The 23,287-nt window shown below is 37.0% G+C and overlaps 1 protein-coding gene across 5 annotated transcripts in view; it reads right to left on the reverse strand.

Moving 5' to 3' along the window:
- Positions 1–23,287, reverse strand: part of LOC121967016 (ral guanine nucleotide dissociation stimulator) — a 77,408-nt gene that overhangs the window by 37,606 nt on the left and 16,515 nt on the right. The window contains exon 1 of one of the 5 annotated variants that reach the window (XM_088076311.1): positions 18,500–18,909. The exons of 2 other annotated variants lie outside the window; for them this stretch is intronic. In XM_088076311.1, the coding sequence (XP_087932437.1) occupies positions 18,500–18,667 (168 nt within the window). In that variant the 5' untranslated portion in view covers positions 18,668–18,909. Of the gene's footprint in view, positions 1–6,849; positions 8,415–18,499; positions 18,910–23,287 lie in introns of those variants that run through there. 2 more of the 5 variants (XM_088076310.1, XM_088076309.1) reach the window with 2 other exon arrangements.

The following is a 23,287-nucleotide window of genomic DNA, read 5'->3' on the forward strand; positions in this document are numbered from 1 at the left end:
ATTCGCACAGCTTAGTTACACACTGTTTGCTCTTCACCACCAAACTGTACTGCAAACGAAATGTGTCTGTTTGAGACCGAAAAACCTATAAGAATTCACTTCAGGATGCAGTGTTGATGTATTTTAAATATATACACCTTAACCCTTTGAAACCTGGAGCGACGTCACTTTTCCTGCTTTCACAAGTATTTAAACCTTTGAACCCAAAGCTAACTGGTGTGATATCTTTCCAAAACAAGGCAATGAGCAACGTGGTCAGCAATGTTTTATGAATTGCAAGATATTAAAAGATATAGAGCATAAAAAGAGAGAGATAAAAAACATCTGTATGCACAGGCACGTGGTCTTCTTCTATGGTGTGTCCTTGCAAAGTTACTCTGCCAACTACTGGCCTGGCATGCATACTACAGCATTTTGGTTATTTTTCCGGAGCCGTGTACACAGAGTATCTTTTTCATAATTTCATCATGTGAGCGCCAATTTTTTTTAAAAATGCAAAGGAAAAACTTTTCCGAATTTAACAGGGCCGTTCTAATCTCAACATGGCCTCAAGTCAGGAAAAACAATAACAGAAACGAACGAGCATTAAAGCTGTGCCATATGAAAAAATATATAATCTGACAATAAAACAAAAGTATAATTTCATATTATGCTACTTTGTTTGCGTCATGTGATAATGCTTTGCATCCATCCGTGTGGCTGAGGGTGCAACGTGTAAATAATACAAATGAGAGAAAAAAATGTGTTTACAATTATCATAATAAAATGTTTCAAATTATGTTACACAGAGAAAGGAAAGGAAAAAGAAAAATAATTTTTTGGCACTTTCTTGAGCTTTTTTTTCATTTGTTTGTTTTAACTAAACTTTTTCTTTTTTTTCTATTTTCAAGTAATGTTCTTTTAATATCTTATTAATTTCTGTGCCATTTCTGTATTTACAGTTATTTTAATAGTAAAACAAAGAGAAACAAAGGAAAAGCATAATTTTTGGCACTTTCTTTTTTTTGTTGTATGTTTGGTTTTTTTTTTTACTTTTTTTCTTTTTTTGCTTTATTAATTTCTAGGCTATTTTTTATGAAGTTGCTCGCCGCCTCCTGATGTTTTTGAAATAAAATATTAAAATATAATACTAAAAATACTGCGATATTATTTAAGCGCCATATTGCCCAGTCCTAACAAACACTAACTGGAGGATCATTTCTCTGTAACCTGATCTGTCAGCAAACCTCCACGATCCTTTCAGCTATACGATCCAGAGCGTTCAGGCTCTACTGCTCCGATGCTGCTTATGTGGAGCCAAAGGGATCAAAAAATGACCGAATCCAAGCCGCCCTCCTCCCCAACGCCCCAGTGACCCCTCATACTGTAAAAGAACCGTGACATTGAATAACGTCCACCTCGGCCTCTGGACTGCCGGGAAGAAAGGCTGCGATTGTGGAGGAAACCCCTCTGCCTCTGCGGCGGGGGGATTAGGCATTAGGTAATTGTGTTAGAGGACAGGATTAGATTAGAGGGACGAGGCAGAGAGGGTTAGCCGGGGCTACCTCTCTGAGCTCGGGACAGCGCGGAGAAACATACCATCATATCAGTCCAGGTCTGACTGATGACCAGCGGATCACAGAAAACTTAAAAAATGACCGCGTTATCAGATCGTCTCCATGTGGTTTCAGTTACGACGACGTCCTCGTCCGCTCCCCGGCCTTACATAAGAGCGATAAATATGATTAGTCACCCTCCCTCCTGATGTGACTGAACGTAGGCTCCATGTAAGGAGCGCCGTGATGATGTTCATCCATAAAAGAGACATTTTTAACAGATAACAGTAAAGCTGTGTTTCGGGGTCACGGGCTGAAGAAGAGAGCGAAGCAAAAGGACATAAATTAGTGGAGTTATAGATATAAAAACCAGCTCAGAGTGAACTAAAGAGCCAGAAGAGCCTTACGGTAATATTTCTGTCCATGCTGCAGCTCGGAGGTTGCTTTGATTCGGACTAAAATATAACAATAATTTCATGGATTGCTGTCATCACTACATTTTTATCGTTGTTATTAATGCTGCTATTATAATATTATTGCGACCACTTATTTTACACTATACTATACTTCTCCTGTGATTATAATTATATTAACGTCATGTTTCATCTGTTTCCGTTATTCCCGTTACTCTGATGTAATGCTCCTTACGTCACACTGATACATGCCACTGCCTGCAGTAAATTCACACATATTCTACATAATCCCAATAAAATCTACTCCTGCACGCCATTTACCATTTAATCTTAGTGTATTTATTGCTATTGTCTGTATTCTTTTCCATCATGTCCATGTGGACATTTTGTTCTTCATGCTGTTTACACGTGTTTGTATGTTCACTTTATCACACACATACAGATATATAATATAAAATTATTATTATTTTAGTAGCACTATTATGATACATTATCATTATTATTATTATTTTTATGAATATAATTATGAACCCTGACGATGAACCCTGATGATTAAATGATTGACTTTTTTCATAGTTTACATTATATTATATTTTATTTCATTTATTAATTTTATTTTATTTTATTTTATTCTATTTTATTTTATTCTATTTTATTTTATTTTATTCTATTTTATTTTTACAGTTTTACAGACTTCTTGCCAAGTTGCTCATCTTCTTTTTTGCTGTTTTCAAAGGAAAGGTTTAAATGTTCTGAATGCAGCAAAAAAAAAAAAAAAAAGAAAAACACGATGTTGTCCCGGGCTCTGAGGGGTTAAACTGATATGTTTTTAATAGCGAGCATGTGTTTTTATTTTTAAAGTGGTATCATACAGAGTTGCCAGCATCATAACATTTCAGTGGTTTTGGTATCTACTGCTAAATATCCGGTATTGTGACATGTCTGAGGGATTATTATGGTCTGTATTATTTCGGTTTATGACTAAATACCTGCAGGACTGATGATATCCCATCAGCCTCAGCTTCTCTCTGTGTTTATGCTGAGAAACAAAAGTAAACAGGGATAAAGTCAGCGAGCACAGTAAACGTATCAGCTGCTGCACATCAGCATGTTGCTGCTTTCAGGAGAGAATCAATAAATCCTTCGGCAGGAAATGAACCAGCACCGACGTCTGATTATTAATTCATCATCTGAGTCACATTTCGACCAAAAATCCCCCGCAAGCTTCGCTCGCATGTGACTGAATCTCTTTGGATCACTGGGACAAAACTTGTAACTGCCAATTTTTTTCAAACTGAAAGTCCATTTATTAAAAAAAACCAACAATAATCAGCTGCTTACACAATGATACTAATAATTAAAAATATATTAGGTGCAGCTAGAGCCCAGCTGATACCTGATTTTTGAATTTTGGGGCTGATGCAGATACAAATATGTACTGGTCACAGTTGTTTTTTTTGTATTTTATACTTTAGCAAGTTGGCTTCATTTCTCTCAAAAACATGCAAAGAAGGCAATGAGCAACTTAAGAATCACCCAAAAAATTTGCCAAAAAAAAGGACAACAAGTAGAAAATCTATAAAATAACACGAGTTTTCTGAACATTTTTGCCTCTTTTTTTAAAAATTATTTTCTCTCTTTCTCTCTCTGTCTTTCTTCTTCAATTTGATTTTCAGGTTGTTTTCTTTTAACTTTTAGCAAGTTTCTTGTTTGCTATCTTTGGTTCAATAATTTTTTTTTCGACAGGAATCACAATGACCTCCAGAGCCAACGCGGATGTTTTGGTCGATGCTCGTGATTCCTGCGGTGGCGGCCTCCCCGCCCTGCTCTGAGGAGAACACGCGCCTTTCTACTACAAGACAGGCAATAATAATTAAGAAAACTACTGCATTTTTAACAAAAACAGTAAAAATCTGCTGCATATCTATCTGTACAGTTATTGAGATAGATATGTTTTAACTGAACAGCCACAAATCTTCAATTTTTTTATATACACATCCTGATCTGTATAATAATTAACGTGAACGTGTTTGATCTACTTGGTTTGTGGCTGGACTGTAAATAGACTGCAGCACAACAAAGTGGGTATAAAAATCAATAAACAGAATTTAAACAGACAGAAAAGGAAAGTATTTATAAATGCAGCCCACTCAGCCAGAGCAAAAACAAAAAAACCCACAAAAATCATGAGAAAATGACGAAATAAGCACAATCTCTGCACGTCCACGGTATCAGCCAGCAGGACATTTTGCTTTAAAAAGCTCTCGGTGGGACGTAGAGCCGCGTGGAGGACGGAGGACAGCAAACGTCATGGACACGCTGCCGGTGAAAATTACGGTACGCAAGAAAACTGATGTCAGTCCAGGTTTCAAAGGGTTAACAATAAACTCTGTTGTCAAAAATGACGTCAATGCACCAAAACAGCAAACTTCAGAGGAAAAGTGACAATTTTACATCACTCTAAGCATATTTTTCTGCATTATGTGCTGTTAAAAATAGACTGTTCATACTGTGCATATCAGGATGTTAACGGTTAATCGATGATTGATTGATTGTCATTAAGACTTTAATCCAACATGTGACCTTTAATCGATAGGTTGTGAAATGCTGTCAAAATATATGCAATATATTGCCGTGAGCTTTGACTGAAGATTAAAAGCAGTTGGTATTGTTTGAAATAAGCAAAGTTTTTAAGTTTTTTCAAATAACGATTAATCGATCATTAATTTTACAGATTAATTGATTACAGAAAGTGCTTACAATTTGCAGCCCTAAAGGTGACAAACTGATAAATGTTGGTATATTAACATATTTCAAGCGTTATAATAGTAAGTTATTTGTAAAAAAAAAAAAAAAAATTTCTTTCTATTTTACTATTACCATGAACGTTCATCTTAAGCGTTCGGTAGAGGCCTATCTTTAAAACATGATGGGGTTTAATAACAAAATAACTGTATTGTTATTAAAGCCCAAAGGACATATAAAACACACAAAAGTCAGTGAGAAGTTACAGGGCTAAGCATCTTTCTCTGCATTACTCTGTCAAAAATAAACTTCATATCGTGCACATCAGACCACAAATGAGTCGATGCTGATATTTCTGTGACGGGCCAATATCAGGCGACAAAATCGGCCGACAGATGTATCGGTGGAGCTGTAGCTGCAGAGCCGAGAGCGTGACTGTATAGTTTATCTGGAGCAGACGTTTATCACTGCGGTCGCCTCACACAGACACGCCGAGCAAAGGACAAGAAGTACCAACAGCTTCTACATCGACTCACGGGACGAACCTGGAGCTCACAGCACAGCAGGAAAAACCCCAAATGATACGACAAATTATTCGAAATATCACATTTCCATTATTTGTGAGGACGTGAGTCACTGACACCTGCAGAGGACGGTTTTAGGAAACGCCCCCCTCAGCCCTAAACTGAATGAGTGTGCATGCAGACGGAGCACCGATGAGACAACCACCGAAAACAGCAAGTCATCCTGTAACAGTGCTCTCGTGCCAACGTCTCTGAGGAGGAGTGCCACAACGCTCAAACAATTTCGTTTTTCATTTTGTCCCTGATATTACCTCAGACAGAGTCCTGTCCCTTTATTTCCAACAGCTCAGCATCTGACACGGATAAGCTGTTTACACAGCAGCGACATCATTTTAATAAGGCTTTAGAGGGTTTAAAAATACCAGATTAGTCATGTTGGATTATATCATCTGAGTGTAAGAAGAATGTCATCGGCATCTGCTTTTGAATTGTTTCAATATTAAATAAAGTCGTTTAAAGAGCCAAAAAGATCCAGAGCTAGTTTTTATAAGATAAGGGACTGTTTGTTATTTATGAGGCGAGGGGTGGTGCAAAAAGGCAGAGGTATTTCAAATATTTTGTAAGCACTGAGGAGGGGTTGTTTTTTTATTTTTTGGCTTTGGTGAGAGGCAAACAACTTAAAATCCATTTTAATATTGTTGTTTAATGTTTAAAGAAAACATGACTTCCATTAAAAATTGGCAGTTACACCTTTTATAACAGCAAGAAACTGTAAAAACAGAAATTATCATTGAATTTTCAAGTTTCCAAATCTGAAAATTCAACTTATTTAAAAAAAATTGCCAAAAATAAACCATTAAATGTTGTTTTTTTTTTGTTTATTCATTTTTTTTTTTTTTTTTAAATGGCAGAAAAAAAGAAAAGACAGGTTTTTTTTTCAATGCCAGAATTTTGTCCTCAAATTTTAACTTCCAAACATTAAAAATCTGATTATAATCAAATAACTAATTTATGGTAAAAGGAGAGTGGTACTTTCTCCTCCAAGTCACTCATGGAGGCTCAGAAAAAAATATCTGCAGCTAGAAAAACAAAAAAAACAACAAGGTCACACCCCAGTCACCCCTCAATCTGACAAGTAAAGAACAGTCCCTACTTTATCTAAAAATAGATGGTATTTTAAAAAAGGGCCAAAAAAGAAAAACAAATTTAAAAGTTTGTATGAACTAACCAGCATGAATGGCACTTTTTTCCAAAATCACTCATGCAGGCTCAAGGAAAAAGAGACGTTGTTTAAAAAAAAACAAAGTCACACTGGGCCACACCTCTACTCTGATAAATAAAGAACAGTCCCTAACATTTCTAGAAAAAAAATAAAAATAAAAAGTATGTTAGGCTACTTGGTTGTAACTGGCCTTAAATCAAACTTGTTTTATTCCTAACATTGATTACTTAATTATCAGCTCAGGACCAGCTCAGGACCAACCGAGGACCCCCGACCAAACCGGTCTTGAACATCCTCCAAACCTCAACAAACCGCACCAGCTAACGGACTCAGCCGCCTCTCATCCCCGCTTCTCCCTCACCCTCCTCCCGCCTCGGCCCTGCCTCGTGCCCCGGCCTCCTCCTGCTCACCTCCAGCAGCGGCAGGTCCGGGTCCAGGTGCGTGAGGCTGTGCAGGACCACCGGGCTCGGGTCCTCCACCACCTCCAGCCTCACCCCGTCCCAAATGCTCCGCACTTTCCACGACGAGTCAAACATCTCCAGCAGCTGTCCCGGATTGACGCCGCGCGCCTCGGTTTGCATCCCCGGGAAAAAGACCATGGAGCCCGCGCAGCCGCCGGGAGTTCAGTCACGGCGGCGGCGGAGACATTTTGGCCGGTTTGATGAGTGTTTTTGAGGCGGGGAGAGTCGCTGCTGCTGCCGCTGCTGTCTGCGGTTCAGCCGCTGAGTGTCGGATCACCAGAGTCATGACTCACACGCCCCGCCCCCAGGCTCTGCTGCCTTCAGGGCCCGCAGGAAACATCACACACCCGGGACATTACCGCGGAGGAGTGATACTAATTCTGCTACTAGTAATACTTCTATTACTATAACTACTACTACTACTACTTCTACAAATTCTACTACTACCACTACTTCTTCTGTTACTGTTACACCTCCAACTACCTCTACTTCTACCACTACTACTACTTCTACTACTACTACCACCACCGTGACTACTATTACTACTACTACAACTACTACTACTACCACCACTTCCACCTCTACTACTACTATTACTACTTCTACCACTACCACTACTATTACCTCTACTACTACTACCACCACCACTGCGACTGCTATTACTACTACTACAACTACTACTACCACACCACTGCCTACTACTATTACTACTTCTACCACTACCACTACTATTACTTCTACTACTACTACCACCAACACTGCAACTACTATTACCACTATAGCAAATACTCTCACATCTACTACTTCTAATACTAGGATACTAACACCATTTTTACTTATTATATACTATACTATACTTATACTTACTTATACCACTATTACTACTCCTACTCTTTCCATTACTACTATACCTACTACTACTGCCACATCTACTACTTCTACTACTATGACAACTACTACTGCTACTACCATTACTACTACTACTACTACTACTACTACTACTACTACTACCACTACTACTCCTACTACTACTATTACTCCTACTACGACTACTCCATCTACTAATAACTTTATTTAAACACAACCTTTAAAAAACAAAGTTTACAAAGTACTTTGTCAAACAAAGCAAAGTGGAAACAATAAACCTTAAATCTAATTATTTAAATGATATCAGAATATTTCCTTCATCACCTTTCTAATTCCTTAATCAATATGAATAAACATAATATGACGTTAAATGCAGCCGACGAGCAGCAAGTATTTTTGTCACAAAGTCAATTTTTCTTGTTTTCTGACAGGGACTATTTGTTTAGGTAATATTTACAACATGTGTACCGTGAGACAGAAATGTCCGCGGTGTCCCTGAAGGCATCGTGACGTCATGCCTTTGGGAAATTACGGTGGTGTTTTTTGTGCCTCACCATGACTACAAGACTACATCTACATCCATGACTACAAGACTACATCTACATCCATGACTACAAGACTGCATCTACATCCATGACTACATGACTACATCTACATCTATGACTACAAGACTGCATCTACATCCATGACTACATGACTACATCTACATCTACATCTATGACTACAAGACTACATCCATGACTACATGTACATCTATGGCAGCAGGCTGCTGATGTTCAGTTCACTGTCCCTGCTGTCTGCTGGAAAACCCACCGCAGCTCTGCACTCACCACAGAGTCACATTTACATTCAACTTCAGGATCATTTATGAGTACTTGAACTTAAATTATTTTGCAAATTAAAATTTTACATGGAAAAATATGCTAATTGTACAAAATTTAAAGCAAAACTGCCCACCAGTATGTTAAAATTGGTTCAATCCCAAATTTGAAAATGCTGCTTACATGTTAGGTACTTTTGAAATATGTATATTAAATTAAATATATACCATAATGTATGTGTAGAATTTTAAGGGGTAATTTTATTAACACAAGCAGTTTTACTGTTCTATCGTTACTAGAATAACTGTTTTTGTAGTATAATATTCATTTTTATTTTTACATTATTTGGTCTGATTTTATTTCCCTCGATGCAGTCCTGAAATGCTCTATTATTATTATCATCATCATCATCATCATCATCATCATCATCATTATTATTATTATTATTATTATTATTATTATTATTATTATTATCATTATCATTATTATTTCTTGTATTATTATTGTTTTTAGCATGGAATATTAATTTTTATTTTTGCATTACTTTGTCTGATTTTATTTCCCTCAGCTGTCCTGAATTGTATTCTGACTCATTTATTATTATTATTATTATTATTATTATTATTATTATTATTATTATTATAATGTTGCATAATGTGTACCTTTATTATTACTTAATTAATCTCACTTTCTTAAGAAAAAAAGTTATCCCAGACTTCTCCTTGTAATAGAGTATTTTTACATTGTGGAATTACTACCTTTGCAGAAGTAAAGAATCTAAAGAGTCCGAGGTGACATATTTAAATATTTTTTTAAAAAGTATATTAATTTACAAAAATATAAAAAAGAACAAAAGCACAAAATCCTCGTGTTTGAAAAGTTGGAAAACAGTAAACTAAACTTTTTAAATCAAGAGTCCATGACCATTTAGCCAACAAAAAAAGACAATAAATGCTGGAAAACTCTCAAAAACACCACATGAACACAAAGATCTGCACAAAGATGAAAATACCAGAAAGCACAACTCCTCAAAGAAGAAAAACTGTCACTACCAGATCTACAAGGTCAGTCTGAAGACTTTTGATTAGATGGATTCTGCAGGAGGAAACTGTCGGTGTGACATCTCACGCTGCCTCCTGCTGGACGAAGTCTGGAACAAACGTCTCATATCTCACTGAGAGTCTGTCATTTCAAACCTTTGATAACAACAAAAATTGGATTTTTTTTTTATCAAAACCATGGGAAAAAGGCAATAAGCAACTTAAAATAAATTACCCAAAAAAATAAGCAAAAAAAAGTAAAAACTACAAAAAATAGAGGGAAAAACAAAGAAATGTGAAAACAAGAAAATGGTCTAAAAAAAGAAAAAAACAACTAAAAATATAAGAAAAAAGTGAAAACAACATGGAAATTACCTAAAAAAAAGTGCTTAAAAAATAATAATTCTGCAAAATTTTTTAAATATAAACTTAGAATTTTGGACACTTTCTCTATCTTTTTTGAAAAATAATTTTCCAAATCTACTAACATCTTGCAAATTGCAGAACAGTTCTTGCCAAGTTGCTCATTTCCTTTTTTCTCCATGTTATCTGAAGAAAGCCAATTTGCTCAGATTTCAAAGTTAAAATACTTGTCAAGGCGTCTGAATGCAGCTCAAGCAAAGTGATGTCGATCCAGGTTTCAAAGGGTTAATAAGACACACGCCAAGCTTTTAAAATGATGACTGACTCTAATGAATTCAGCCTGTTTGGAAGGAGAAGCCGGCCGCCTGCATGAAGATAAAATTCAGTTTATCTATTTGTCATGTTTTTGGGAGAGAACGAATTAATCCACGCCGGTTTTTCACAGCGGCAGGAAGAACAGGTGCAGAAGAGATTGAGTAAATTTTACCAAAAAACATCTGCTGCACCAGCTGAGACCGAAAACAACCGCAAACATGTCTGACCTCCGTGGCCTCTCTCACCGCCGAGCTGCTGCGCTTCATAACTCACAAATCTGCAGCTGCCGGAGAAACGCGTGTGTGTGTGTGTGTGTGTGTGTGTGTGTGTGTGTGTGTGTGTGCGTGCGTGTGTGTGTGTGATCATTTTCATGCCAAAGAATCCAAACATGCAAAGTTTCTTGGTCTGCCTTTTTCCTGCATCATAGGAGGCTAAACTGACTGCTTTTAAGGTTAGCAGATTTTTGATGCAAAAAGACTCGTTGTTACAAAGCAATTTTATGTGTATTTAACCCTTTAAACACCTGGATTGACATAGTTCTCTTGTGCTGCATTCAGGCACCTTTGACAATCATTTTAGTCTCTGAAAACTGCTAAAAATGGACTAAAGTCTGTCAAAAACATGGAAAAAAAAACATGATGAGCAATGTGCAAAAAATTTAAATAAAATTACGAATGAAAGGCGACAAGGAATTTTTCTGACAATAAACTGAAAAATGTACAGACAACTATATTTTTTATTCTTATAACTAAATATTTAAAATAATGCTACAGAAAAACAGAAAAAGGGTCATTTCTTGTTTGTTTATTTTATTTGATTTTGTTTCATTTTATTTTATTTTATTTTATTTTATTTTATTTTATTTCATTTTATTTTATTTTATTTTAATTAATGTTATAATTTGGTTTTTTGGTTTGTTTTAACTTAACTTTTTTGTCTCTTGCTTGCTTTCTTTCGGCTTATTTCTCAGTAATGTTTTTGTAAATCTTTACTAATTTTTGGTTAATTCTTGGGCCATTTCTGTTAAAATGCTCGTCACACTTCACCTGTTTTAGAAAGAAATCTAGCTGATGTGCTCAGGTTTCAAAGGGTTAAACTGCACTGAAAATGTGAGTGGTTCATTCTTTCTCAGTACTGTGGATAAGCAGACGAACACAGTTTAATAACCAAATAAAAACAAACACATAAAAACAGAAAAGTGACAGCCCCTCACATTAATCTCGTATTTTCAGTAGATATACCGATAATACTTCTGTGCGTTTAGGATTTCGAACGCAGGATTTTTGTGATCCTCATTTGAAGCCTCAGATCTAAAAACACTTTAAAAAGAATTTTTCATCCACATAAGTAGAAAATAAAACACTCAATACTGACTTCTTTTACATTTTTGGTGCTTAAAGTGAGAAAATCTGAAATTTCTGCACACTGTGTCTGAATAAACGAGTCGTTAGCAGAAACTTCATCATAAAAACATCCACGCTGGTATCAGGATGTAATCAGGAAAAACCTCATATGGGCCGAGTCCCAGAAATCTCCGAGAGCTCAGAGGGGCGGCCAACTTTGAGTCGGCTGCAATTCGACTAAAGCTCTGCTTCCATCTGCTGGAAATCAATACCAGAGGACGCTGTTGTGCTGCTGCCGAGGCTCCGACGTGCTTTACTGCTCCCCGAGGAGAGCGCCGCCAACAGACGCCATCAGACGCCAGCAGACGCCAGCAGACGCCAGCAGACGCCAGCCGACGCCAGCAGACGCCATCAGACGCCAACAGACGCCATCAGACGCCAGCAGACGCCAGCAGACGCCATCAGACGCCATCAGACGCCATCAGACGCCAGCAGACGCCCTTCACTCCCAAACCAAACGCTTTGTTACTCAGACTGATACCGAGCTGCAGATTTAAGCCTCAGGGCCGCTTTAACCCTTTCAAACCTGAGCAAACAGGCTTGAATTCTTTCCAAAACATGGAAAGAAGGCAGTGAGAAATGAAAGAAGAAATGACCCAAAAAATAGCAAGAAATTAGTAAAAAGTACAAGAAAATTTACTTTACAGAAAATAAAAACAATAGAATTTTTTTTAAAAGCAAGGCAAAAAAGACTTGGTAAAAGTGCTTCAATTATAATAATTTTGATCACTATAAACATAATATTTTCCCCTAGCTTTTCTCACTTTTCCCATTAAAAAATGTAAAAAAAAAAATTAAAAAAAAGTGCTTAAAATTCTGATTTTTTTTTAAACACAGTTCCAGATATGTTATTAAGCTTTCTTTTTCCCTAAATATTTTTCCTTGGCTTTTAAAAAATTTAATTTTTCAAAGGGTTGATAGGACACACACTCGTATCGCTCAAAATGCGCCTCTCAATATCGAGCTTTGAAAAATATTCTACATTAATATTATTTTCTAGATAAAATAAAAAAGGTGAGTTTTTTTGATTATCGTAGCCTAGAATATGTCAGCCAACATTTATTTTTATACATTATTATTTTTTGTGCGCACACATACCGCTCTGCACACGAAATGCACTTTTCAGTCAGGCTATAAAAAAAAAAAACATTAATTTGATTTTCTACTTTTATTGACTATTTTTTTAACCAACAGCAGTCCTAATCATAAATATCAAATATCTGTTTATTTTCAGAATTTTAATCCATTAAATGCCAGCTTTTTGTCATGATGCCACTATGTTTGTAAATTAAAAAAAAATAAAATTCAATATACTACATGCTAAATTGTTTTTTATTCAACGCTAAGCAGCAATATTGACATTTAAAGATTATTATTTTTGTGTCAAATACTCACATGCACACTGCTCTGCACACAAAATGCAAAATCAGGCTATAAAAATATTTTACATTAACATGATTTTCTACTTTCATTGAGATTGTTTTTTAAACCGACAGTCCTATTCATAAATATCAAATACTTGTACATTTTCAGAATTTTAACCCCATAAATACCAGATTTTTTTCATGGGGTCACTGTGTTTTTAGATGACAAAAAAGAAGAAAATACTACATGCAGAGTAGTTGTTTTTTGTTTTTTGTGATCACAGTCTGGATTATGTCAGTGATTTGCAGGAACATTGATTGTGACAGTGCACGCAGTGGAAACACTGTGTATTTTCTCCATATGCCAAATACGGTAAAAAAAATAAATAAATAATATCATCAGGTGGAAAACAGTGAAAATTACAAATTCCAAGGCAAAAGCCCAGAATGACACAAAGAAATAATATATTAAAAATGTCAGTTTGAATGATTTTCAATGGAGCATTTTTTGACCTGAGCAGTCTGAATGTAACTATTTAGTTTCCACAGTGTATTTTAGACTTATTGTAGGAGCTGAGCTGGAAATTCAGATTAAACAAAAATACACAATCTTTGCCATAAAAAATCTGTGCCATATGCATGAACACAGCCAAAAATGATCAAAAAATGAAGAACGTAAAGTGCAAAAAATGCGACAAACAGTCCCTAAAGGGTTAAAGAAGTCGACCACACACTGCAGGAGTTAAACAAATGCTCGTGCGTGAGGAGGCCAAGCTGAAAAACGTTTTCCATCATAAAAGTCAGAGCAGTGACATCAGGGAGATATTTTAGTCATGAAAGTCCTAACAAGTCTGCAAACTGCAGTCCGGATGTGATTGGGCGCGGCGCTCCACCCCCAGTGGAGGCTCGCTGGGCAGCAGTGGAGGCCTGTGGTTGCACTGGGCCGCTGCCAGGCGCACAATGTTCCCCAGAGCTCCACAAACAATAAATCTGTAACAAATAAAAGCCGATGAGAGCGCCAGACATCGGACAGAGTGCAGAGTTACGTAACGGGGAAGAAAAATAACAAGCTAATAAACTGAGAATAAACTGATTATGAAGCAGAGATGTACGCACAAGAAAAAGAAACAGCAAGCAGCATTTCTGTGCTCCGACCTCCCGTCTTTAGTCAAAATGTGTTTTTAGGGAGCAAACTTTAGATGGGAAGCCTCATATGTTCCTTTGCAATTATTTAATCCTTCCAGACCCAAGCAAAACCACAACTAAGAGGAAAGAATGACCCAAAAATAAGCAAAAAAAATAAATAAATAAAATAAATAAATAATAATAATAATAATAATGATTAAAAATAAATGTGAAAATTAGAAAAAGAAAATAATTAATTAAAAAAAATAATATGACCTGAGTCAAAAGTTAATAATAATAATAATAATAATAATAATAATAATAACAAATGTGAAAATTAGAAAATAAATTAAAAAAAAAAAAGAATATGACCTGAGTCAAAAGGGTGTTTTAACATAAAGATAATTCTGTAAAATTATTTCAAATACATACCAATGAAAATTATAAATGTAGGTTTTTCAGGGACATTTTCCTCCTAGGTTCTTAAAAAATAATTTTCCAAATCAACTAACATTTTGCATTTTGCGGACCAGTTCTTGGCCGGTTGCTCATTTTCCTTCACTGGATTTCAAAGGTTTAAATAGTTGTGAATGTGTCTGAACGCAGCACAAGAAAAGTGATGTTGATGCAGGTTTCAAAGGGTTAAAGCTGCACTAATAATATTATTATATTAGTTATGGATTAATGACCAGCTCCGATGTGACAGAGCGGCTTTAGCGACAAAGCCACAGCTTGTGCAGAGAATGTGTGTGAATGTGTGACGGGCTTTTGACAGATTTTTGTCATTTTGCAAACTTGATGATTTAAGCTGACGGGCGGTGAAAAGAAAAGAGGCAGAATTTAAATTTACATCCTCCTCCTGCAGCTCTGTTTACTCTTTTCTTGCTCAGTGATGCCAAAATATATATTTTCTACCCCGTTTTATTGCTCAGTTGAAAGAAAAGGGTCAAACTTCATCTTAACTGCCATTTAATCATTAATAAGAAAAGATTTTTAAGAAAGATTTTAAATCGATATAACGTGATGTGTTAATAAAAGTGGTTTTTAATGTAACTGTGAATAAATTCAACTATTCCAGTGAGGCATCCATAAGTGGATTTCATTATATAATAAATAAATAAATAAATAAATAAATAAATAACAATAATAATAATAATAATAAAATATATTTTATTTTTAATGCACTTTAAATTTGAAACAAATCTCAAAGTGCTAAGAGATAAAAGGATACGCATAAAAAAACAGATAAAAACAACCAAAATAAAAGCATATTTAAAAGTCATAGATGAGAGCAGAAAGGAAATAGAGCAACCAGCAAGAAGTCATTTAAAGGTTATATAAACGGATAACAAATTAGATTTGATAAAACAAAAATTGTAAATTGTAATAACATAAAATATGTCGTCATAAGAGAAGAAATACTAGTTGGAAATATTGTAAACAATTTTAAAATATCCTTAGATCTGACTACATTACAATGTGTTTCTATTCAGGTTAGAAATGAGAACTTAAAGGGTGAAAAATATTGTTTTTTCTGAAAAAAATGCTGCGGCCTAAATAAAAAAGCTGTTAGTTACGTCAGCACAGCGAGAGGAAACAAACTAACAGAAGCAGCGATACTGAATGTTCAGACGACGTCCTGCACTTTCTGTCTGCTCTTCGCTCACCTGTGAAAGCCAAAAAAACAGCACCTGGAGATGATTGACAGGTGACCGACTGAGTGGGAGGACGAAAGTACAAACAACACGTTTCGAGTCCTCGAAAGGAAATTTGGCAATCGGTCGCTTTATAAACCCAGAATTTATACCTCAGAGGCCTTTAGCTTTTTGAAACCTCACGAAATTTGTCTTGATTTCTTTCAAAAGACATGGAGAGAAGGTAATGAGCAACTCACCAAAACACTGCCCAAAAATTTGAGGGAAATCAGCGAAAAAATAATTAAAAAAGCTATAAGAAAATTACCTAAAAATAAGCCAAAAAAGGAAAAAAACAAACAAACAGGAAAATGACCCTAATAAAGAGCTAAAATTATAATAATGCAGAAAATAATATTGTGTTTGAGTTCTAGTGGAACTACAGAGGAACGTTCCCAAACTGTCAGGAAGCAGCTACAGAACCGTCCCTAAGTCACGGCTCTGCTGTGATCTCTGCACATTTACATCAAACATCACACATCAGTTTATTCTCTCAGCAGAACCGAGACTCACAACACCTGAACTCAAACCGCGTCCAGCGTGTCCTCCCATCATGTCCTCTCATCATGTCCTCCCATCATGTCCTCTCATCATGTCCTCTCATCATGTCCCCGTCAAATACAAACAGAGCAGAGGAGGGAGAGGGGAGACGGCGGCCACTTACACGGAGAGAATTACACGCGGAGAATGAGAGCGGAGCGGACATTCGGAAACATTGGTGGAGACACTGGCAGAGACACCAGCGGAGACACCGGCGGAGACACCAGTGGAGACACCAGTGGAGACACCAGCAGACAATCAGAGCGGAGCAGACATTTGGAGAGACCGGTGGAGACACTGGCAAAGAGACCAGCGGAGACACCGGCAGACAATTAGAGCGGAGCGGACACCGGCGGAGCAAAGTGGACATTCAGAGACACTGATGTAGAATGAGAGCAGAGCGGACATTTGGAGACACCGGCGGAGACACTGGCAGACAATGAGAGCAGAGCGGACATTCGGAGACACTGGCAGAGACACTGGTGGAGAAATGTTTCTCCTGTTGTGTTTTTTTAAAACAACGCCGCTGAGAGGCTCCGAAAAGCCGCTAAATAGCGATAAAGTCGGCACGTTAGTGGTCCTCTCCTCCCGTCACCCTGGGACCTTCGATCGTCTTGTTCGTTTGATTTGGACGTGAAATGTTGTTTTATCGCGTAACAGTGTCCCCTACACTACAGTGAAAACACCGACTGATGGAAAATCTCGTCAATGGCGGGGAAAGAGTTAAAAAAAGACAAAGGAACAGTGGGTTAAAGCCTGCTGCTGACTGATGACGTGTGGACTGATCTAACAGCAGCAGAGGAAACCATGGCAACACAGGCGAAAGCAAAGCTATTTATGCTTATTATTGGTTCTATTTATCGGCCAAAACAATGTATTATCGGAAATATCGGTATGGCGTCATAAGTCCCATTATCAGGCCGATAATTATCGTGCATCCATAATTTTTTTTAATTGATTTGATTGAAAGGTGAAGAGGTGAGAAAGACAAGATTCATAAATTAAAATGTTTCTCAACAGAAACATGGTGACATGCTTTTTTTTTTACATTTTACGGTGTGGAACGAACTATTGATCATTTCAGCAAAACTGCAGACAATTCTGGAAGAAATTGGGATTAAGTTTGGGAATATATTTCAGTGCTACATATTTACAAATGATCTCTTTTAAAAGGGACCATGTACGGTTTAAAACAGAAATGTTTCCATTTGATGCACCTCTGACACACCTGCAGGTGACCGTCAGTGAGCAGCGTGTGTGGGTCCGTCTCCAGACCTCGACTCCTCGTTTTTAAAGCTCGTTATGCTAATGAGATGAATAACCGGTTTGTGAGGTGATGCTGTACTGCAGCCAGTGTTTTGTTGTGTGTGTGTGTCACTGTACAGTGCGCAACATTTTGTTGATGTTGTTTTGGCAGATGTAGTGTTTGTTCCCTTTTTTTAATATTTATATCACAGAAATGTAAAATTAATAAATTAATTAAAAAAAACAACTAAAAAATAATGAAAAGAATAAACTTGTGTTTACATAAGGTGTGTTTTATCACTATGCCACGAGGAAACTCTGCAGCATTTACACCCAAAATGTGACGCTGCAGCACTAATCCTGAAATAAAAAGCTAAATTATAATTTAACAGAGAAAAGCAGCTGATCCAGATTTAATCACCAACTTGATATTTTTGACATGATAAAAAACTCATCGCATCAACTAAAAGAATTAAAAGTGGGGTTACGGGTTACAGGTTACTGACATATTTTATGTGTCAATAACCTGTAACTCGTGATGATGTGTTTTATTATGTGTCCTGGTTTTTTCCTTTTTTCTTTTTCATTTGATTTGTCTTTTTTTGCTCAAAAAGTTCTTGTTTTTTGTCGTTTTACTTTTTTCTTATACTGCTTTATAAAATCAATAAATAGATGTTTTAAAAAAGTGAGGATTGCAGATTTATGAAAACCTGATTCATCAATCAGAGTAAGAGCTGAAGTTCAGTCCTCATCAGCGTGTCCTCACAGAGACACCAAACATCTTTACATTCACTCAAATAAAAAAGAAAACATGAGTCCAACCTGTCTTCCTGCTCTCCTGACTGTCCCATAATAATCCTCGCCGTCCCAGCAGACCCCGGTCCTGACCAGCACGCCACAGGTCCACCGGCTCCAGCACAACATCACGACTTCCTTCAAACCACAAATCAGGATCCAAAAAATCCCAGAGCAAAAAACCAAAAAAAACATCAACGGGCCTCGAGGGCTCCCCCTCCCCTCGTCCCAGATTGGCCGAACCCCCCGCCGCCGCTCTGCTGGGTCATATTGACTTTACCAGCTGTGTCAACAACGCCAGGAACACTAGAAAAAATTAACTTATGCTGGGAAAAAAGAAAACGGGTTTCCAGAAACTCACGTTGGCCCGTCTGTCAAAGAAAGACAGAAAAAATGGCCACAACACCAACAAGAGGAAGAGACGCGTTCACACTTTAAATCGACAAACAGAAAATGAAAGGTGAGGCCACGAAGTTCAAAGGGACTTCCCTGATGATCTGAAGGCGGGAACGACATGCACGCACAGGCCAGAGCTCACAGGCATGATCACCGTTTACCTGCTCTGCAACTTCGCCAGGAGACGTTTTCTGAAACGTGACGACACACCAGTTACGCAATTCATGCTTTTATTGTGAAACTCTTGACTGAAACTATATGTTTAAAATAAAAGTCTGACCAACAGTCAACATCAATGTGTTCATATTGTTATTCATTTTGTTATTGTGTTTATTTTTCCCAAATTTTGTGACAGAGAAACAAAGAAACCTTAAAACAAACAAAAAAAACCCCAACTCAACAGCGTTAACCCTTTAAAACCTGAGTAAATGAGGAGGGCGACAAGCAACAAGAAATGGTCAAGAAATTAGTGAGAAATTTGTAAAATCATATAAGAAAATTACTTTTCTTTTTGTAATCATTCATCTTTTCCTCATACTTTTGTATTTATTTATTTATTTAAAATTATAAAACTTATTTAAACTTCTAAAACTTCCCTTCTGAAACATCAATACTCTAAAAAATTTTAAATAAAATTTGAAAAACATATGGGCACATATGGATGAGATGTTGCTATAAAATTCTGATTTATTATTATACTATTAAACTAAATAAAAATGTGATCAAACAAAAAATAAATAAATAAAATTACTTGAAAATAAGCCAAAAAAGAAAACTCTTTAAATGACTCCAAGGAAGCGCCAAGAAAATTTGACTTCTTTCTTTTCAGAATTTTAAATATTTAAAGAGAATTAGAAATATAACTTTCTGAACATTTTACCTTCATTTTTGATGAAGTATAATATAAAATAATTTTTCAGTTTACGGGACATTTCCTGCTGAGCAGAGGTTTAAATGTTTGTGGAAGAAAACAAAAAATAAGGCTGCTCTCATAAACTGTTAAACTTTTAATAATTCGTTCATATTCCACATGATACTATCTCCAGAAATCAGCATGTTAGCTGACACCAATATTTCGAATTAAAGCCAATACTGGCTGATATCGCTGATGTGCCGATAAAATAATATTACAAGCGATTTAATTGTAAATGATTTGTAATTTTTATTTACAAATTTTATTTTATTTAATTTATTTATTTCTGTTTTACCATTACTATGAACGACCATCTCAAGTGTTTGGTAGAGGTCTTTTTTAAAAAAAAAACCAAAAAAAAACTTATTTTAAACTTGATTTAAAATCATTTTAAGATGTCTTTTTTTTTTATCTTTGCAGGTCTTGTCTGCACTTTTTTTTGCTATTTCATGATTTTAATTTTTTTTTTAAATGGTTTGGTAATTAATGTTACCTTTTATATCTTATCTGTTTACTGTTATTTTATATGTTATATATCTGTTACTGTATCCTTTATTATGTTTTTATATTTTTTTGCTCTGAAGCACTTTGAATTTCCCCGTTTTACCAAATGTGCTCTACAAATAAAGCCGCCTGTCCTTTCTTTATTAAAGTCCAGAGGAAATAAAAATATGCAAAAAAAAAAAGTAAATAATAAAATTATACCGCTTTTTACTTGGTGAGGACTTCAAAGAGCTAAAAAAAAAACAATATTAACCCAACAAACCAAGCAGAGTGCACATTCGGAGGGGTCATGGCTAAATAAATCAATATGAGGGCTGAAGAGCTTAAAACATTTTTGGAAACACCGACTGAGGATCAGAAGCCTTCTGGTAAACAAAAAAAATCAATAAATAAAGAAGAGCACAGTGCAGGTGAAGAGAAAAAAGCTCTGCCAAACAAACAACCATCACAGCTGAATTTTTATTTCCTCCTTCAGACGCTCAGTTTCTGCTGCACTGGGAAATAAACCCCGCGGGAGAGTTTCCCAGTAACAGACAGAGAAAAGCAGAGGCTGCCCATTCACAGCCGCCGAAGGCCGCCTCTAATTTATCACCTGACTTTATTTCAGCCAGCGGAGCCTTTCAGGTGCTCCTCACGGCCCCGGCATTTAAAATGTTTCTCATGTCAACCGGGAGATGACCGGGAGACGCAGCCTGACGACCGTCGCTAAGGCCGGAGAAGACAGAAACCAGCCTCTCTCTGTCTGGACAACCTTTGTTTTCATAAAGATTATTCAGCCTTTTTTTTAAATTGATTGATCCACAACATTGTTTTAAAACTGTAATCAAACATTTACATTTTATTTTCTTTTTAACGCTCGAAACCTGGTTCAACATTACTTTTGTTGTGCTGCTAAAAGGTGAGAAAACACTGGAAAAAAGGGAATCATCAAAATAATTGTCCTGCAAATTGCAAATAAAAAAATGAGATGAAATTTGGTTTTAAAAAAGAGAGAGATGGAATTGTTAGAAAATTATCAAATAACTAGGAAAATTAAATAATGTTAAATAAATGTAAAATTAGGTTACAGAAACATATAGTTATCATTTATATTCATTTTCTTTTTTATATTTATTTTTCCTTTTGTGTTGCTATTTTCAAGTAATTGTCTTGTAACTTTTTACTAATTTCTTGCAAATGTTTGGCTCATTTCTTGTTAAGCTGCATGTCAGCCTGTGGTTTGGATGGTTTTTGTCCCTGAAGGAAGCTCTCATCAGCCTGATGTTTGTTCAAGTGTTTGTTTCAGTGAGTTATTAAATTATACTAAGGGGGGGGTTTCTGTCATGATTGACAGCTATGACAGCCAATCCGTGCGCTCGCATTTAATGCAGCTGCTCACGATTGGTCAGACAGGTGTTGTGACCTAGAAAAGCCAAAAATGTTTCCACTGCAGTTTTGTGAAATGTGGCTTTTTTCGAATAGCCTGAAATACCACGTCATGTGAGCGTAAAAACTTTTTTGCGCTAAATGGAAGTTTTTTGTTTCCATTAGCTGTATTTTAATAATAGTAATAATAATAATAATAACTTTATTTATATAGCACCTTTAAAAAAAAAAAGTTGTTTACAAAGTGCTCTGACAGAGAAAACAAAAAGGCCAGAACAAAATACATAAAATATAAAAATAAATACGACAGAAGACAAAAATAATAAAAGAACAACAAGACGACCAGGCGGCATCACATCAGTGGGGATAAAATAAAGATGGGATGATAAAAACAGATGAATAAGAGACAGATGAACAAGTAGATAAATAAAATGTGACAAGATGGTGAGAACAGGCCAGAGGAAGGATGGAGCAGAAATGAATCGAGTAAGAGCAGCTAACGTAAAATAAAATAATAAAGAAGTAAATAAAGATGACATCATCTACAAGTCTGTAAAAGTGAGTTTTAAGAAGTCATTTAAGATATGTCACTGATTCTGTTTGCCTTATCTCCTCACGTCGTTCCAGAGTCGGGGGGCGCCAATGCCAAAGGCGCGGTTTTTTATATTTCAGTTTCAATTTTGCTCAATTTGGGGGTTAATCGATACAAAAAAGACAATGCTAAATGTCCGGTAGGCTCACTGAAACCTCTCCTCCTCTCTGTCCTCCTCTCTGTCCTCTCTGTCCTCCTCTCTGTCCTCCTCTCTGTCCTCTCTGTCCTCCTCCCTGTCCTCCTCTCTGTCCTCTCTGTCCTCCTCTCTGTCCTCCTCTCTGACCTCTCTGTCGTCCTCTCTGTCTTCTCTGTCCTCCCTGTCCTCCTCTCTGTCCTCCTCACTGTCCTCCTCTCTGTCCTCCTCTCTGTCCTCCTCACTGTCCTCCTCTCTGTCCTCCTCACTGTCCTCCTCTCTGTCCTCCTCTCTGTCCTCCTCTCTGTCCTCCTCACTGTCCTCCTCTCTGTCCTCCTCACTGTCCTCCTCTCTGTCCTCCTCTCTGTCCTCCTCTCTGTCCTCCTCACTGTCCTCCTCTCTGTCCTCCTCTCTGTCCTCCTCTCTGTCCTCCTCCCTGTCCTCCTCTCTGTCCTCCTCTCTGTCCTCCTCTCTGTCCTCCTCTCTGTCCTCCTCTCTGTTCGGTCGTCCTCCGCTGTGTCTTCCCACATCACCTCCACATCCGCCCGCACAGCGGTTCCCAAATGCCCCATCAGTTCCCCGGCACATCTACCTGCCCATGAACCATTGTTCCTCGCCAAACGTTTCCATTGTGCGATCCAGGCCCCCGGGCCCCGGCCCCCGGCCCCCGGCCCCCTCTGTCTCGTTGTTTATTGACCCTTCGCTGCCCTTTCTGGACTTAGAGCCCCTTTGGACTCGCCCGCCTGTTGTGACTTACTGCCTGCAGCCGACTTTGGTTTTCTGCTCGATGACTCACGTCAGCATCAGGGAACAGAGAGCGAGGAGGAAGAAAAATCTGCATACTTAACAATAACAAACCTAAACACTCTGCGGGGGTTCAACTGTGCAACAAATAAAAATGTGGCTGCTCGT

This window comes from Plectropomus leopardus, chromosome 4 (assembly GCF_026936395.1).
Source record: "Plectropomus leopardus strain MGB_pleo_1.0 chromosome 4, ASM2693639v1, whole genome shotgun sequence".
NCBI classification, from domain to species: Eukaryota; Metazoa; Chordata; class Actinopteri; order Perciformes; family Serranidae; genus Plectropomus; species Plectropomus leopardus.